Source organism: Quercus suber, unplaced genomic scaffold (assembly GCF_002906115.3).
Source record: "Quercus suber isolate HL8 unplaced genomic scaffold, Cork oak 2.0 scaffold_2, whole genome shotgun sequence".
Lineage (NCBI taxonomy): Eukaryota > Viridiplantae > Streptophyta > Magnoliopsida > Fagales > Fagaceae > Quercus > Quercus suber.
Window position 1 is genome coordinate 3,608,277 of NW_027069469.1, and position 20,224 is coordinate 3,628,500.

The 20,224-nt window shown below is 35.7% G+C and overlaps 2 protein-coding genes across 2 annotated transcripts; both read right to left on the reverse strand.

Moving 5' to 3' along the window:
- Nucleotides 1-1,213: 1,213 nt before the first annotated feature.
- Nucleotides 1,214-10,783, reverse strand: LOC112012134 (lysophospholipid acyltransferase LPEAT1). Its single transcript, XM_065763201.1, is given in 8 exon segments — nucleotides 1,214-1,582; nucleotides 2,892-3,032; nucleotides 5,225-5,358; nucleotides 6,197-6,265; nucleotides 7,815-7,879; nucleotides 8,609-8,646; nucleotides 8,785-8,891; nucleotides 9,842-10,783. Coding segments are annotated over 8 exon segments (1,236 nt in total). The 5' UTR covers nucleotides 10,416-10,783; the 3' UTR covers nucleotides 1,214-1,474.
- A 4,498-nt stretch (nucleotides 10,784-15,281) lies between these two features.
- LOC112012138 (peroxisomal membrane protein 11A) lies at nucleotides 15,282-16,509 on the reverse strand. The gene has a single exon (XM_024044520.2). It carries the CDS (start codon nucleotides 16,348-16,350, stop codon nucleotides 15,577-15,579), a length of 774 nt encoding a protein of 257 aa, XP_023900288.2. The 5' UTR covers nucleotides 16,351-16,509; the 3' UTR covers nucleotides 15,282-15,576.
- Between the last annotated feature and the right edge of the window lie 3,715 nt (nucleotides 16,510-20,224).

Here is a 20,224-nt window from a genome sequence, read left to right on the forward strand (position 1 = left end):
TTGTTCTTAAGTGTAATCCAAGTACACAAGTTTGGTTGAATTAAAGTAATCCATCCCATCATTAATTTATTCATTGCTAAGTATCCAATCCCTTTATTATTGTGGAGAGATACCTAACGAGAATAAAATGGCCGCAGTGCCGCACGCAAAAGCAAAGCCATGCTTTAGTTGAGCACTACGATTCATGAAAATGCTTGAATCTTGCTACTGATCAAATTTATTAAGACTGAAGTCGTTGTCTTTGATTTATTTATAGAGCCAATTGCCTAAGTAGTAGGCTATACGAGCAGTTCTTTACTTTTGACCCAAATAAGTAAACGTCACATCTCATAAAACATCAATAAATAATTAATAGGCCACTCTTATAGAATAAAAATTAATTCGCCCCTCAATTATAGAATGTACCATTAGTGTTTTTTTTTTTTTTTTTTTTTTTTTTTTTTTTTTTTTTTAATAATTTACGTAAACACAATATTAATTAAAATTGTGAAATCAAATGAGAGCATTTACGACAGTGAGTGTGTGATAAGAATTAACCTTTTTTTAGAGTCCCATCTCTTGGACCATGGAATTGGAAATTTGATTTAAAACAAACATGAGGAAAATTGATTTGAATTATTATTTAGTTAAATTAGAACAATTACAAATGTGTTAAAGTTGAAGTTGATGTGATTGTATGTATACTAATTAGGCATACATGATATCATCAAACCAAAAAGAATATGTAGGCCGGAGCCAATGAATTACAACGAACAAGTTAAAAAGAATCGATAATTGCCATTTTGATATACGAAGAGAACTTTAATTGGGGCAAATTGTGAGACCAGCTCAGTCCCTTGAAAACAAACCCCGCTCATTTTTAACATAGAACAACATTCAGCAGCAGCAATAACCTTCCATAACCTCCCAATAAACCCCACAAAATGTTGAAACGTCCGAAAGGCCTGCTTTAGAATATGCCACTCTTGCTCCGAGGCAGCATTCAAAAATTGGATGAGTACATGTCAAACTGATAGTAGAATATTAATACTCGCTTGACACGTTGATTTTCTCGACACGTTGATTTTCTGTATAAATTTTCAATTCATTTTTTTTCCCCTATAAATAATAGAATCATTCAACCATTATACAGATGGCGAATCCGAATTAGCATTGGGATAACAAACCTGCAGGCACACGAAAGAGATGATTCAGGACATTTTAACACATTGAGTTTCTGACCCCAACATAAACCCATGTAACTCTTTATAGATTGGATGCTTTGACAAAAAGAGATTCGGTGAGGACGTTAAAACAATGTTTAATGGCCATATTTTTCCTGTAAAATGTTACAAGGTGATAACAGCACACCAATGTCTATGTGTGAACATTTGGGTGAGTGCACCCCTTGCTATGCGTGGGCCTTTATGTGCAAGTACCAACTAAGAAACTCAACTGGGACAAGATATCATTTGGGAGCGAAGCCATGAAATTATCAATCGTCTTTCTGATGCAAAACACTAGGCAGGCTATTATTACCATTGAGGGCAGCATGATATACTCGCTTCTCAGGCAGCCCAATATCTGACATTATCAAATTACCCTGCACACAAAATACAGTAGCACCAACAAGACAGTTAATATCAGTGGCCATATACAGGATACAGCTACAACGGCACTACCAACTGTACAGAGCCCCCCACTCAAATAATACATTAAAAATGGGTGCCATCAGTTTTATGCTATAATAGTAGTCATTATATGATAGAGGTGCCTTAGGAGCCAGTTCATATTTAAGAACCAACATATGGCATAATCTATCAAAAGCTCTTCCGCCCTGCCCATGGTAACTATCAAAAGCTATTTCTTTGTCTTACCTTAATTAGTGATAGGAAAGCTTGCAACATATGACCGAAACAGAACATTTAATTTACCCACCATTCTCTATCTGCATTTGATGACTTATTTTGCCATTTATATCCACATACTACTACTAATTCTTGATCTTGGCCTTCGTATGTTTGTAATCAAAGAATTCAAATTCTAGGAAACAGGAGAAATTAGGAAGTCATTTTATTTGGAATCCTGATAACTGGAAACCTATTCACGTCCACAAAGCAATAATCTAGTTTCCAGTCATATGCAGTAACCACTTATTGAATTCTAATTATTCAATACTACATCAATTTCCTTTTATTTGACCTTAGCATACATCAAAACAACATTGATGAGCCACATGGCTAAACTCAGAAGTATAGTTCCCCTCAAACCTTAAGACCATTGATTCTCAGGGGTCAAGATGCAGGTCCCAACCATATGGGGCTACTTCTCATTAAACGATTTTTCAAAGCATTTGAAAAGCTTGGAAACACTCTTACTTTCTACAAAATGAGTTTGATACTGTATATAATTATTTCTTAACATAGTTAAAACCACACACATTTCTCATGGTTCAAGCTTCATCTATTGAAGTAAGTCTGTAAGAATGTTTGGAGAATAAGAGCCACTTAATGTTTGAGCAAGATTCCAAGTAGATTGTGGACATATAAAGTACTTACTGTATAGGGCATATAGAAAATCTTATCTATGACTATGTCATGTATTTTACTTTCACCATACAATGCTATGCCCATACCATCTATCTCATGGGCATTTTAGGCCCTAACATTCCCTTTCAATTAGGGACTGGTAAATATCAATAGGAGATGATTCCCCAAAAAGAAAGGACCTTAAACATTTAAAAACAAGGATGAATTTCAAAATTTGGCCCTTTTTGCGGCTTGGGAGATTACGAGTTGGACTAACATAGTAGCGATTCTCACCTTATCAAAATATATCTCCGACTATAGAGACTAACAGTCACATTCTCAAGCAAAAACTCTAGATGTAATGTTTGATTTCGAAATGCATACCTCACTTGCCATCAACCTTCTAACATTACTAGCATAAAGCTTTGGATCATCCTTTTCTTGCTGTGAGGGGCAGTAAATAGGTAATCGTACCACCTCTAAGTGATTTACAAATTGACAGAGAAGATAAATGACATGTCTCACCTGCAAATAAAAATCACATCAATATTAAGACTTCCAGCATAAAAAGTTACCACAAACAGAACATCTTCAGAAAATTTTAGCCCATAGAAACATTGCAAGTACATGCAGATATGAGTTATGTACTTTGCTAGTATATAACAAATACAAAGAGTTAAATATCTATTGGAATTAATCACAGACAAAACATTCAAAAAATTTCTTGTGTTCTCCAATTGTGATTTTTTCGCGACAACTCACAATTTTTGAGCAACAAGCTTAAGCTCTAACTTATCTCGTATAAACCTAGAATTTAGTAAGCTCTTGGCAGATAACTTTTCAAGCTGACAATTACATCAATGCCATTGACTTGGAACTCCCGGGCCTAAACTGGAAATAAAATAACTCAGACACACAATCTACAATAAGCAAACAACAAGCCCCCTTAGAACAATCATGAACATTATTTTAGGCCTATGTTTATTACAAAATATATTGGGTTTTTCTATTTATAGCATTTACACTATTTGTAAAGGATCATTAACAACTGCTGGTACCACCTAATTGGGGAACTTCACAAGGGCCATTGTCTGGTTGTGGGAGGGCCTGGTATTTCTGCTACAGTATTTGTATTACAACAACAAGCATTAATCCCAAATTTTTGGGGTCGGCTATGGACCCTCAATAGATTAATTAGAGTTGGTCACATGTATTTCTTTTCTTTTTTTGATAAAGAAAATGTATTTCTTTTCTTCCATTCTATTATATCTGAAGCTACATTATTTGTATTAAAAGTATTTATATTCATACTAAACGGGGGGAAAAGGAGATGCTTAACATACACTCCTCCATCCCTAGATTAGTTCGCACATTTCTTTTTTTTTGGAGTGTCCCAAAATTACTGCCCATGATCAAAAGTCAGAGTAACTTTTTCTCACATCACACATTACCATTTATTTATTATTATTAACATGTTGAATGCTATCATTATACTCTCCAAAAAAAAAAAAATGATAAGAAATAGAATTTTATTAAAAATAAAAAGGTTTACTCTATTCACGATGATGAGCCTTTTCAAGTGAACATAGAGCAAACTGTAATTTAAATGCTGAATGCATTTCTTATACTCTCCTAAAACATTGAGCCTTTTCAAGTGAACTGAAATTTTGGGAAAGAGTATCAAACTAGCTTTCATTATCTAAATTTGTTAAAGGTTATACAACTTGAGCTTAAGAAGCACTCACCCCAGATATTGAATCCCAGGCAGGACTGAATCTTCTGTAAGGATACCTTAAAATCACCGGACGCACCGGCACTGTCGATAAAAATGCACCTGTCTTGAATGGCAGAAGGTAGTCTCCATTTGTAGTTGTGCCTTCTGCAAATAAATTGAAAAAGAGGAATTAAAACACAGTAAACACTAAACAGTAATCAGGGCAAATATATGCATAATATATCCTAATGTTGTAGATCCAAACAAGCGGGTTGTAAACCATCGACACTCTTAATGGACCAAAGAGACTTCAGTGTGACCCAAGAGACAGTTATTTGATCATATAGTATACTACACATGGTATTGGCACTTCCATTGTTTTAAAAATATACTTAGTAATATATTAAAAATATAAATAAAAATAATTTTAATAATTTTTTAATTGCCGAGTCCCGCCGCACCCGCACCCACCTTTTTTAAAAATTGCCGAGTCTCGCACCCGTACCCGCACCCGCACCCGAGTCTCAAAACGCACCCGTGCTTCCTAGATTAAAAGTATTTATATTCATACTAAATGGGGGGAAAAGGAGATGCTTAACATACACTCCTCCATCCCTAGATTAGTTTGCACATTTCTTTTTTTTTGCAGTGTCCCAAAATTACTGCCCATGATCAAAAGTCAGAGTAACTTTTGCTCACATCACACATTACCATTTAATTATTATTATTAACATGTTGAATGCTATCATTATACTCTCAAAAAAAAAAAATGATAAGAAATAGAATTTTATTAAAAATAAAAAGGTTTACTCTATTCACGATGATGAGCCTTTTCAAGTGAACATAGAGCAAACTGTAATTTAAATGCTGAATGCGTTTCTTATACTCTCCTAAAACATTGAGCCTTTTCAAGTGAACTGAAATTTTGGGAAAGAGTATCAAACTAGCTTTCATTATCTAAATTTGTTAAAGGTTATACAACTTGAGCTTAAGAAGCACTCACCCCAGATATTGAATCCCAGGCAGGACTGAATCTTCTGTAAGGATACCTTAAAATCACAGGACGCACCGGCACTGTCGATAAAAATGCACCTGTCTTGAATGGCAGAAGGTAGTCTCCATTTGTAGTTGTGCCTTCTGCAAATAAATTGAAAAAGAGGAATTAAAACACAGTAAACACTAAACAGTAATCAGGGCAAATATATGCATAATATATCCTAATGTTGTAGATCCAAACAAGCGGGTTGTAAACCATCGACACTCTTAATGGACCAAAGAGACTTCAGTGTGACCCAAGAGACAGTTATTTGATCATATAGTATACTACACATGGTATTGGCACTTCCATTGTTTTTTCCCCCCTTAAGTAAACAAATCTAATTAAATAAGTGCAAAGAGTGCAACCCAAGAATACAGGAAGTATACAAGCACTACACAAAGAACTCAAGAAAATGTGAAAATATCACACTTCCATTGTTTAAGCTAAAAGCTAAAGAATATGGTGGCTTTTCAGTCCAGAAATTAGCTACTGTTTACCAGCTAAAGAAGCTGCCACAATGGGAGAATTACATGCCCCTATTATTATATGTTCACAACAGAAATACAATTTTTCAAAGGTTCTAATTCAAAATTTCTTTTCTCTGAAGTACTTATTTTTTTAATTAATGGTAAGTTACACACTCACCAAGGGGATCTTGAACCCAAGTCCTCAACCTCCACCTCATTCTTACAGCCTATTGGGGGAAGCCTTTTGAGTTAGAAAATTTCCTAAAAGTACATTATTTGATAAAAGTATAACTCTATCTTGCAATTGAATGCAACTTATTGATAACCTTGGTCTTCTCAAGAAATTATGAAGCTACATGCCATGAAATTTATGAAATCACAGCAAAAATCAGGCAGAAATTTTCCCCCCCAAAAAAAAAAAAGGGCAGAATCACATGGATAACAATATACAGTATAAAAAATTGATTACCTGGGAAGAGCATCATCATTGGAGCAGATTTGTTTTGATAAGCTTCTCTAACTCTTTCAATCACAACTCCTGCAAGCACCAAGGAATTACAATCAGCAGAAACATATATAAACTCAATACAGTAATAGTGAAGACATATTGCTCTAGGTGTACTAGCTTAGTGGATGTGTTTGTGTGTATTTTCTCAACCATTAAAAAAGATAGTTCTGGTGTTGAGCTTGGACAGAGAGCAACTCAGATCTTGCCCCACACACACTCACACAGGCTCCCCCGGGGGTTGCAGGGTGTAATAGAATTATAAAAAAGTGAATTCTTCTTTTTCCCTAATAGACAGGGTAGGCAACAAGATCCTATTCTTATGGGAAAAGTATAGCAAAGACATACATAAAAGGAAGGTAGGAACTCGCTAGGATACCCCTGGGCAAGTGACAAACACATCTAGGTTTGCATTAAGAAGGTAAAAGGGAAATACATACATGTATAAGCATGACTGATAAAGGGTTCAAATACTGAACTGATACCAATTAGTTAACCACGTAAGTACAGTTAAAAGGCCAAATATTATGGCATATTAATTTATTTTTAGTTCATAGCTGGTCCCCAAGCCTAGGTAAAGGAATGTTGCTGTAGGTTGATGTCTTTTTTTTTTTTGATAAGTAATAAGAATCGTATTAATCATGAAGAAAAAGCGAAAACAGCAAGTACAAGGTGTTCCTGATGGTGAGCGCAAAAAAACAGCAACAAAAAACAACAAAGATATAAAAAACAACTTAAGGGGCAATTCTAAGGGAAGTAAGAAACTCCAAAATAGAAGAACAATTTTGATGTCTAGTGTAAAAATTAGTCACTTGTCATGAAAAAATCCTATAAAAATACAAATTAGGGCAACCCCAGCTAGCAACACATTGCATCGGAGAATACAAGTAAACCCCAATAAGTTTTTTTGAGGACCGATAGTCAACCCCATAGTTTTGGGACTAAGGCTTTGTTCTTATTGTTGTTATAAGTTTTTATAAGCAATTTTTGTAAAGTGTTTGTATCTCTCCTCTTGTCGTCACATATAGCCTTTTTTCACAAGTCACTTAACATGAAAATAAAAATAAGATTGCTTCAAAGTTAGATCCTTGCATTTTCCCTTTTTCCTGAAATAAACAAACCACCAAAGGAGAGGCAGGCTGCTGATTGAAAATGAGGGCATTCTGCACCTTCCCTTTTTTTTATTCTTCCTCCTCACCCTCGCCCTCGCCCCCCTCCTCCCCCTCACATCCTGTGTTAAGCCTAGCCAAAAACTACAGTCACCCAAAAAATATCCTCTAAAAATTTTATGCAGATGTCTTCAATAACAACCTGAAAACTTTTTCCAAGAGTGAGCTAATATCTGTGGCCTTGTAGCAATAATATGGAGAACATGTATATCAAAAGCAGCAAGTGATAAACTGGAGTTTTCAGCTTGATTCATATTGATGCAAATATTATCAAGATGTGTAGTTACCAAACTTTAAAAATGTGCCTCGAAATAAAATCAAACACTAAGAAAGTGGCAGAAGAGTTGAGTAATGTAAGTATCAACCAATTTACAGAATAAGAGTCAAGAACATAGGCATCTATATTGTTGTACCTGAAACACCCTTGAAGTCTGATGACTTGGATTCCCGCTGAACATAAACACAACCGAGGCACTTGCTGCAAAAAACATGCCATTAGAATTCAAAACCCAGTCTAACCCAAGCATGTTATCCGAGTGATACCAAAAATATCACAAACATCAAAGTTAAAAAAAGTCAATACTTGACAAAAGCAAAGCAACTAACAAAAAAATTTAGAGAGCAAGCTAGTAATAAAAGATGGCACAAATCTTGAGCACACGCTCAATAAAATTAACCATTATATAAAAAGACAAAGACAAAGAAGGAAGGACAAGCATGTTATCTTCCTTAAGAACACATGCTGCGCATATAATCAAGTGATTAATATTACAGTTTACATTAAAAGAATGTGACCAGCCTGGAAGAAATATAATATCATGTTTTTTTTAATGACAGTTTATGGGTTTGAAGATGAAAAGAAAATAATCACATGGAAGAATGTCAAGCAACAGCTCTTGTGTTTGTTCTCTTCTCAAATCCAATGAGAGACATTCCTAGAATAAATTAGACAAAAGGAATTCCTACTCTACATATCATAATAGCAAAACCAATTCAATTTAGCTTTAATTACTCAAAACATCAAAGAATCACAATCTATTTCAAAATTGTTTATCATAGGATATACAGAATTTAATGGTATTCGTTTTTTTAGTTGTTATTATAGTTAACTACACGATATTTACACTAAACCATTCAACGGTAACATTATGTAACGATTACAAGACAGAAGACTTAGGAAAGCTATTTAACATGGAAGTCAACTAACCTTATGATGCCTACTAGAGGAAGTTTACCCACTGATCGCTTTAGAAATGAAATCGAGGATTACAATAAACAGATTCAGAAAAGAAATGTGTCAGTTTGACAAATCCAAATCAAAAGTAGAGGCATACACATTTAAGCAATCCGTGTTCCATGTAACATGTGAAATGAACAAGAAACCTTAGCAACAAAGCTCGGGAACGAAGAATGCATGTGGTACAATATATCAATATACGACACATGGTTTGATATAATTGCCCCAGGCCTTTCAGGCTCTTCAGACTCCTCTTTCCCCTGCCCATTCAAAACAGAAAACAAACCAAAATTTTGGAAATAAGTAAAAAAGAGAAACAAATATTATACCACACAAATCCTTGGTGAACCCAATCAAAACCCAAAACACACCCAATCTAAACTAGCATTAACCGACAACAACTACTGCCAATTTTACTGCAAAAAACTAAATTAACGTGACAATAAATATGATTAGTGCCGCTTTAATAACATAATAAATAAATGTATAAATCATTTTTTGCGATAAGTGTCATTCAAGTAAAAGAAAAAATAAAATAAAAGGGCCCACAATAAAAGTCTGATTAATCTGTCGAGGATTCATAGACGATAAAATACCATAGTAAAAGAAAGTAACAACATATGGTACCATTGGGAATTAAGGATTTGGTTACCTGAGCTATGGAGTCAGGAATTCGATAAGTCTCTTTGATCCAATAGAATCCAAAAACGAAAAGCATAGCTCTAGAGAGTGACCTCCCACACTGAACAATCACGGTTCTTCTCCACCCACCCATGTGAGCGTAATCTTCTTGCCCATCTTCTCGATTCGGAGCCGAGAACAGCGTGCAAATCCTGCAAATCAGGTAATACAAGACCAGCAGAGTCGTCGCCAAAACCACGCGCACGGGAACGAGCGTGACCAGCGCGATGCCGAGGAGGAACTTCTCGCCCAACGGGAGCTCGCCACGTCCCATTCTGCCGTACACGTCATGCCGAACGTAGGCTGCGAATTTCTTCTCGAGTTCGTCGAGGTTGTCGCCGCTGACGTTGCTGTTGCTGCTGCTGCTGTTGTGGCTGTGGTGGGTTTCGGAGTTTTTAAGGAGCGGAACGTCGTCGTTTGTCACTGTAGGTTGTAGCGGAAAATAAAAGGGCCCACAATAAAAGTCTGATTAATCTGTCGAGGATTCATAGACGATAAAATACCATAGTAAAAGAAAGTAACAACATATGGTACCATTGGGAATTAAGGATTTGGTTACCTGAGCTATGGAGTCAGGAATTCGATAAGTCTCTTTGATCCAATAGAATCCAAAAACGAAAAGCATAGCTCTAGAGAGTGACCTCCCACACTGAACAATCACGGTTCTTCTCCACCCACCCATGTGAGCGTAATCTTCTTGCCCATCTTCTCGATTCGGAGCCGAGAACAGCGTGCAAATCCTGCAAATCAGGTAATACAAGACCAGCAGAGTCGTCGCCAAAACCACGCGCACGGGAACGAGCGTGACCAGCGCGATGCCGAGGAGGAACTTCTCGCCCAACGGGAGCTCGCCACGTCCCATTCTGCCGTACACGTCATGCCGAACGTAGGCTGCGAATTTCTTCTCGAGTTCGTCGAGGTTGTCGCCGCTGACGTTGCTGTTGCTGTTGCTGCTGCTGCTGTTGTGGCTGTGGTGGGTTTCGGAGTTTTTAAGGAGCGGAACGTCGTCGTTTGTCACTGTAGGTTGTAGCGGTGGCGGCTGCGGCGGTGGCTGTTGTGACGGTTGGGATTTTAGATCTTTGAGTTCGGTTTCCATTTTTTATTTTTTTTGGGTTTTCGGAAAAGACAAAAATAAAACTCCCTAATAAATAACTGGATAGCGATTTGGTTAGATGGTAGATCTGGGAAAAGCATAAAAATTAGAATCATGGGGCGCCAAGTGTGTAAACCCAATCCTGGGACCAATTGTGTTTTAATTTGTGAATTTAGGTTTGTTGGGGATGGTCAGAAAAACAAAGAAGGATGCCAAGTGTGTAAACCCAATCCTGGGACCAATTGAAAGTCACAATCTTGAGAGCTATAAGGGATATTCTATAAAATTTCTATTGCCAATATATTCTTGTGAGTTGTGACGCTATTTTCGCATCTAAAATGCTAATCCAGACAGTGTTGCTTGCTTGCACATCGCTCCTTATCTCATGTGATGGGTACTATACCATACTATACTATCATGAATTCTATTATGATAAGAAATATTTAATAGGATTTTTTTTTAAAGCAATTGATAAGTATCTTCTTGTATTTTTGGGTTAGTTTAAGAAATAAATTGGGTAAAAGTAACGTGCACTTTATAAAATTGTACCTAGTCTTTTTTTTTTAATAAGAAAAAGTTTTAATTTATAGCGTCCGCTTCTAATGATAGCTCTTTATAATCAGATCACACTAATCAATTTTTTGTGTACTTGGTCAAATAAGTTAATAACAACAAAGTTTGATTTTGGAGTTAGCTCAACAAATTAGTTAAAAATATTGTAGATGATCAATTCATAATATACTAATTTATGCTCGTCATTGGCTATTGCAACCTTCCTACTTTTCGTGAGTTTATGATTGATTGTAAATAAAATATATGACACTAAGCACAAAGATAAACAAAGTTCAAATAAGCTATTGACCAGAGTAATTAAATCAATTTGTGGTGCTCATGCTTGTGAATCGTGATTGTAACCCTAGTTCTCATTTTCCTCACAATCTACCTACTTTTTACCATAAAAAAATTGCCAAAAGTCTTTAACGTCATCCATTAAAATTGAGTAATACTGGTGTTACAATTTGTGGCACAATTTACGTCACAACTCGCTCATGTGGCAAGTTGTGGTTAGGAGAGAGATAATGGTAGGTCCATGTAAGAACACTTCTCCACTAATCACAACTCACCATCGCCCATGCGTAAGTTGTGGCACCAAAATTTTCCATTAAAATTTTAAACAATAGACCTTTCAAATCACTACAAACAAAACAACCGGTAAAAAGGGATAAAACTTGGCTCACTAAAGTGGGCTTCGCTTAATCTTTGTTCGTCTTAGATAAGATTTAAGGATCGTGATTGAAAGGGACACATCCACCTTATGGAACTGAGCGAATCTTTTTTCACCATGGTGCATGTCAGGCGGGTATTTTGGCATCAAACTTTCTGACTGCCTCTATTCTTCTCACTGATATTGACTTATTTTCATTTTTCAGTAATTATTAACAACTTTGTTATAAGAGTTTTACTAACACATCTCTCAAGACATATTAATAAACCATTTTAAGAATTTTTTTATAAAAAGTTGAAAAAAATTGATATAATTTTATTCCCCAAACAAGACAACAACTCATCCCAAGCTGTTACATTCCACGCTTGTACCATAATTTTGGCTTTTCATTCTGTTGTGTTTGTGACTTTGACGTCTGGGAATTACAAAGGAATCAATTCTTTCTTTTAGTATTAAACTTTGCTTTTCAAATCATTCAATGGTGACTTGTTTTAATGGAGTATTCACTAATGCAAATGTGGTGTATTGCTTCACGCCTTCACCAACCTTGATCATAGGCGAGTGCTTTAATTGTAATTGTGATACTATAGAGCATCGAGTTGTTATTAGAGTAAAGGAATAAATCCATAGCCGAATTAAAATCCCAATATGGTTAAATGAACGGTTCAAGTTTTGTTATGTCGTCAATGTCTAAACCATTTAACTTTTCGTAGTTAGGATTTTAGGAGTTTCATGATAAAAAGAACTAGTTAATAAGTACTTTTAGAGCATTTATTAATAGATCATTTTAATTTTAATACTACTTTAATAAGAAATATAAACAGATGTTAAACAAATTACTTGCTTTTTTATTTTTTCATAAAAAAATTTCTTAAAAATACTTCATAAACCAATGTCTTTAAAGTATTTGTTAACTTTTTCCTTAAACTATTGTATTTCCTTCCACATCTAGCCGACTTCTTGAACCTAATTGTTTGGAGAAAAACTCATTTGCAATTTCACATTAACTGTACTTTCTAATTTCTACAAAATTTCACAAACAAGTAAACCGCTAAAAGAAGGTTTTGCATTTTAAGTGCCAATAGGCCCAATAGCGACAAACTGGAGAAGGCTATAATGCACAGCTTAGTAATGCCTTGGGCTGACGCTTTTGACAAGTAAAAAGCCCATTGTGAAAAGGAACAGCTCAGAAAACTGAGAAACAACCCAATCTGAGAAAGGCTCAGAAAACTTGAAAAATGACCCGGACCCAGAAAATAGTCTTTCCTCGGTTCCCCTGCTGCTCTTCAGGTACCATAATTTTGACCGGTTCAAAAGGATAAAGATTTCCTCCAAATCGGGTTGATACACTATCTATTAAATCACATAACTCATTAAATTATTTAAACAAATCACATGACTATTAAATAAAGATGCGACATGGTTAAAAGCATAAGTGATTATTGAGTGGCTCTAAAATGAAATGGCCAAAAGTAGGGGAGCATAACAGAGAAGAAAAGAAAAAAAAGCATGAATGCACGGATTGAGATCAGGTGCAATTGTTAAAAGCAATTACACCATGCAATTGCACCATTTCCTTCACAAATTTAACGTTCAATCTCCACCCTTCAATGCTAGGGTATTGCACCTGATCTCAATCCGCCATCATAGAAGAGCAGACATTATTGATGGAAGAAACTATGGAAGCATATGTTTGTCCACTTTGAGAGATGAACATTACCAGTACTGACAACATGGATGTATGCTTGGCAAGACAAGACAATCATTGATGCACATGATAAATTATTAAAATCATTTTCAAATATTAGTACATTTAGACAATTCCTCACTTAAGTTACATGTTTCCAAGAGTGTCTACATATACAGGAAACAGTTCTTTATCAAGTAGACAAGTACTACAGGACGAGTGCATTGCCTTTACAATTCCTCACTTAAGTTACATGTATTGCAGTCTCACTAATCAGAATTTGGATTTTCACCTTAAGATTATAAAATATTTTTGTTTTCAATTAGCAAGATTCAAATCAAATCTCACCCCAGCCCACCTCTTTATCACCAGAGCCAAGGGAACAGTGATGAGTACTAGAATTGAAATGTTGAAAGACTGCTAATTGTGCCAACTGCAAAGGGAACAGAGCAAGCAAACAGATATACAGTTAGTCCAGTTTAAATAATCATGTTTCATTAGCAGCAGCAACTTCCAAAGGCAAGGCTCTAATGTAGCAACAACCATGGGAAGGTCAGGGAAACTAGTGATAGAATCAACAGGGCAGCAACTCTAGAAGTCTGCCTGAATGTATAGGAGAGGACCAACCTTAAATTTCATCTTTAATCAGTCAAGCTGAACAAGAATCCTAGGTTAAGCTAAGTTAGGTGCAGACTCAACTCAACCTATATAGGTTGAGAATTAAATACTACAAATGCAGTGTGATAGAGGCAAAGACACAAGTATCCAGCAAAAGATATTATAGAATGTGGATGCAGCATAAATGCCAACATCCAAACTCTGTGATCTCAATCTAAGATGCTTTCACTTCTTTGCAAAATTATTAGGTGAAGCAAATGTGCCTGCTAGGCTTCAATTAATAATTAGAGAGCAATAACAGCATTGAACCGAAAATTTGAACTGAGCTCTTGTTCAGATCTGAGTGCCATGTAGCCATATCTATGTAATGCAGTAGCCTGCTTAACACAAATGAAATAATCGAAATCCTACCCCACCCCAAAAAAATAAAAATAAAAATAAAAATTTGTGCAACATTTGGAGAGGAGAGAATGATCCTGTTGAAAAAGCCTTCATTTCTTTTTTCAGATTATCTCAAAAAAAAAAAAAAAAAAAAGCCTTCATTTCTAGATAAGGTATTCAACATAAAACGAATGCTTTGCAAATTGCAACTCATTAACAGAATAAAGATGTTAGACGCTTCATTTCTAGATAAGGTATTCAACATAAGACAAATACTTTGAACTCATCAACAGAACAAGATCTTGGAAGAACTGAAGAATCCACTGAATAGTGAGTGCAGAAACCTCCCAAGGCAACCGCCCAATTGGAATTGGACACCATCTAGTTTTTTTTTTTTTTTGGGGGGGGGGGGGGGGGGTCGCCATCTAGTTGCTTAAAAAGCCTTCCATGGTTCCACCTTCTACAATTTTCTGAATCACAATTTATCTTAAATAATCAAATAACCATACTATATTAAGCTGGAAGAGAAAGATATTGGAGTGAAAAATATTTTAAAGAATATAGCATTATAATATGAGAAGACCTTGAGAGTCAGGTCTTGATGCGATTGCTAGTGCCTTCTACCTGAAGCAGCATGCATTTGAGTTCAGGAATCAACATCTCCCAAGAGATGTCAAGTGCCTTCCACCCAATGTAGCACATGCATGTTCAAGTCCGAGAATCAACCTCTCCAAAAATATGGCGGCAAGGCTGTCTACCAGCCAGCTTCCCTAGACTCCACAGAATTTGGAGTTTTGTGCATTGGGTACATCTTTTTTTTTTTAACACGAGAAGAACTTGGAGGAAGAAAGAGAGACAATGTGAGAATTGTTTACCTTACTATTCTACTCTTGTAGCTATAACTAAAACATGTTTCTCTAATGTCCCAAAAAAACGAAAACTAAAAAACAAAACAAAGGAATTAATATGACATTTTCCATTTCAAATTCTTTTCTTCCATCCAATTACAGCTGAGCTAACTAGAACCTAAAAGCTCTGCACCATCTCAGCTACACCTTTTAATTTATTGAATAATACAAAATTATAACGATCCACTATCTGTGACAGTTTTATTCATCGGTAAATAAATTGTGGGCATTGCATTAACAATCCTGGAATTCAAAATCCACATAACAATGTAAGAAAAACCCAAATGCCCAGCAATCATACCTCATTAAAAAAAAAAAAAAAAAAAAAATTCGAGGCCACCAAACTCAGCAAGAAATCCAATTCTTGTGAGTACTAATCAGAGCCGATATAAGACCAGCACACGAGAGCACAAACGGAGCCGAAAGCCTGCCTTTCCCGTCACGAATATCGGCCAAAGCCATTAACCCATCAGCGAAATCTTGAACGATTGAGAGCTTCTTCATTACCTTCTTCTCCTTTATCTTCTTCAATTTCCGTTCCTCTTCATTGCACCCAATTCCACTCACAACCGAAATCTCAATGCTCGTTTCCAAACACGCCTCGTCCTCGATAAGTCCCTTCAAATCCCTGAATTTCAAGGAGATGCTGCCTATGTACCCAATGAACTCAGCCCAAGCACTGACCTTTTGGAATCTCCGCGAGTGTTTGGCATCGATCAAACCCGATTTCGATAGCCAAACAAACTGTTCGACGAAATAGTAGAAGCCCTCGCCTCCATAGGCAATGAGGGAGAGCAAGAGATCTTGTTTCGAATAGAAATGGGAGTTTCTCAAAGCGTTCACGTCCTGAACGAACTTGCCGAGTCGGAAGGCCTTGCGACTCAGTCCCACGCTGGACTCGAAGCTCCTGAGTCGGCCAGTTAGGGTTAGGGTTTCGGGGAGAGCCGAAGAGGACAGAATTATCTTCGTGGCGTAACGAGAAATCTTGAGGAGCTTGTCCACGCCATCGCGCTTTGCGAGATAGGCTTCGAGGTGGTTCAAGAAATCTCTGTCTTTGATTGGCTGTGGAATTTGGGGTTTAGGGTTTTGAGAATTTGAAGCTTTTGAATTCGAATCCATGGAGTTTCAGAGAGAAACTGAGACCGAAGCCTCCGTGTCTGTGTCTGATAAGCTACAAAAATTTAAGCGTGTGTGCATCGCCTAGAACGACATCGTTTTTTCGTTTTATGGTAATGTGCATGAGTCATGACTTATGAGATTATTAGAAAGTTCCATTATTGTTGGCAATGGCAACGGTGCCGTTTCTGCAGGGATATGGTTACAGACCTACAGGTTATTGGAATATTCTGTAAACCAATTTCGTATTTCTTTTCTTAGCTTGTTATTGATATGCGTGCCACGCTGGTAGGAGCATTATGTGTTGCTGATGATGGCATGAGAAATGAGGGTGTTAGTGAAAAATTAACCTTGTGACACACGGTAAGGTAACTTTTTATGCACAAATTACTTCTAAGCTACTAGGTTGTATTGTAATTATCTTTTTTTTTTTTTATTTTTTTTTTTTTTTTTTTAATTTTTTATAATCAATTGGTGTAAAAAATGTAGTCAAATATTTTTTGTGTATGTAGCATTGTTTGACAATATCCTGGCATTTAGTATTCAAACTCCCTCTATTCTCAACCATTTTTGTGTAAAGAAGAGGACTTAGATTGTGTCCGGTGCATCAACTGCACTAAGAGCATCTTCAACAGGAGAGGTAAACACAAAATCCTCTCTACTATAGAGAATAAACCCACAAAATAGGTCTCCAATGGACTCTCTATACTAAGAATTTTTTTTTAGCTCATGAACAGTAGCTCATCAAGTCTAATGGGCTATTGTTCATTCTTCAAATGTTTTTTTTTTCTATTACAATAATCAGGTATTGAACAAAAAAAAATGTTGAAAGATGTGTAGTTGTTAAAAAAAGAATAAATAATTAATAAAGAAATAATATTTAAATGAGATAGATAATGAGATCGAGAATTTACTGAAAAGTGTATTTGAAAAAGTAGGTAGTTAAAAGGTAAAAGTTACTATTCATTTTTCAAACAGTATAAAAATTTGCCTAATCTACTGAAAATGCTTTAAACACATTAGATATACGTGTCCCATGTTCACCGCACTAATACACTAGGTATAAACCATGCCCTAAAGAAAAAAATTCCATATATTATTTTCCTTTCCTTCTTTTTTTATTTTTACAGAATTTTTTTAACTAGCCTGCAAAAGACTTGTCAGGCCCAAACCATCTCTATTCGATGGAGGGGAAAAAACCCACTCATTGAAGAGATGGGTTCGGACCTGTTCGAGGGCCCAAGCAGCAAGATTATGAGCGGGAAAATTAAAAAATCTGAGGGTATCCAAAGATTCCAAACAAGTGTCGTCAAACTGACATGTACTTTTAACTTATTAACTTTCACGCAGCTCCTTTTTCCCCATTGGCCCCTTTCTTGTAAAGATATGGGGCCAATTCCCATCCGTTCATATCCATTCCCCACCTTTGTGTTGGAATATGGCCATATGGGGAAAGAGATGGGCTTGGGCTTGGCCCTCCAAAGTTCACTTGGTAAAGTGTTTTGAAATCACATTTTTTTAAGTATAACTTTTTAAAACTTTTATCTTTTTATGTAGAGTTTTCTATTTTTCAGAGGATTCAATTTTCAAATAGCTGAAAATAAACTATAATAAATGGTCACTCAATCTCCTTTGGGTAATAAAGTTTCTTATTAATTTAGGGGAAAAAAACACACAAATTTTAGTTTAGGGTCTATTTGGATACAATTTATTTTGCTAAAAACTAAAAACACTGTAGCAAATAAGTGAAAAACAGTAGCTGATATCTTTAGGTCTAAGTACTCTAGCTCAGCTGAAAGTTGCGTTTTTTTTTTTTTTTTTTTTTTTTTTTTTTTTTTTTTTTTTTTTTTTTTTTTTTTTTCACTCCTCACCCACTCGAGTGCCTGTGTCTTCGAGAAGAGAGGTCCACGTCCACTAGAGAAATTCACGAGGAAGACCTACATCGGTCCGACGCCGGCAAGGAGTCGAGGAAGACGACCCAATTTGACGTTCGCGAAGATCGAGTTCCCTCAATGGTGGTGGATGGGTTGATCGGTAGTAGGTTTGATGGGTTGATTGGCAATAGGTAGATCCGTTTGATCAATTGCTAGGTTTGATCGTTTGATTGATTTGATGGGTTTGATGGGTTGATTAGCAATGGATAGATTCGTTTGATCAATTGCTCCGGTTGATGGGTTGATCCGTTTGATGGGTTTGATTCATATGGTTTTGGTTTCACTGTTTTGATCTTTTCAGTTGATGGGTTTGCTGGGTTTCAAGAAGATGAATAGTCATGTTCTTCCTAGAACACGAAGGTAAAAAATAAGTCAGTGCGTCTCAAATTTCATTCTTGCATTTTAGCTCTTTTCATCTCAGCGTTTATCTTTTGTCTACTGTAGTGTAGGTCCTAGCTGGATTAAAACGCAAATGTTGAACGCAAGTATAAAATGTTGAATCCAAATAGTCAATTAGTAGATTATTATATTCGCTTACGTGATTTTGTTGGCTTAAAATAACTATTTTATGTCTGTGAGTTAATGTTTGAATCTTGAATTCTTTTATAATGATATTATTATTGTTTTTTTTTATCACATATAATGAAAACTATTTTGATTATGAGTAAAGGATATTAACCTTTTCATGAGCATGTTATAAGGCATTCAATGTGTATGTGTTTAGTATCATATAATTTGTTCACAATTTGTCACATAGCAAAAAAAAGGGGTACGTTGTTTAAGAAGGTTAACCGTTAAACTAAAATGTAGTCATCTTATTATAAATGGATCTACTATAAATACACATAGGAGTGTCTCCTACTAATAGAGTGCTACATTGATCCTCAAATGCTGTGAAAGTAGGCAGGAGTTAAGTTAGAGTGTTTATTGTAAGCAATACACTACATGGACGCTCGGGTTTAGCAAAGAGTGGCAGCATGCACCTTGTAAAGACTAGGAGATAAGATATATAAGGTGCGTTTGGATACTGTTTATTTTGTTGAAATTCTTAAAATATTATAGATAAAGGTAAAAGTTAGTTGAGATAGTGCAGTGGGGCTCATGAATAGTCCCAAAAAGTGTAGTGGGGCCATAAATAGTAGCAAAAATAAACTAAATAGTGAAATCATTTTAATTTTTAATCCTAGCCCAAACACACACATAGTATAATCAAATTCATGGAAGAATGTGGGTAAGGAAGCTAGTCTAGGAGATAAGATTTGCATAGGAACTTGAAATTAGAGTCTTTAACATGGAAGTTATTGTAAATAGTAGATGCAAAGACTAGGAGAGAGAATGAACATTAATGTGCGTTCCTAGGACAAAGTGTGTAGGTGGGAAATTGAACATACAAAACAAAATTACTTGTTAGCATTTCCCTATTTTTATATAGGAAAAGATAAATTCTTAGCCTTATAAAATTGTCACCAATGGCGGGCTTGAAAGTTGAAACATCCTCTCTTTCTTTCTTTTCTTTTTTTTTTTTTCCCTTTTTTTTAACAATTCAATAGTTATAACAATGGCATAAACAAATTTAAATCATAAACATTTTTGTTATAAATATCATGAACTACTAGTTAAGTTTCAAAACTCTTGGCCATCATCACTTTAATTTAAGAAAAAAAAAATACTAATTTCCCCCCACAATGATATTTGGGGGAATATATGTCTTAGATATTTCATTGTTCCTTGGCCAAAAGACCTCCTACACAACCCTTAATACCTCTTTCACCTCGATAAATCAATGGTACCCACATCAAGTCATTTTCAAGTAAATATGGTCTCCAAAAGAGCACAGGATAGAAGAAGAAGATGGATTTACGTGCAACTTTTTTTGAGGAGTTACGTACAAATTATATAAACATATACATAGTTACAAAACGTTATGACACTACACAACACAA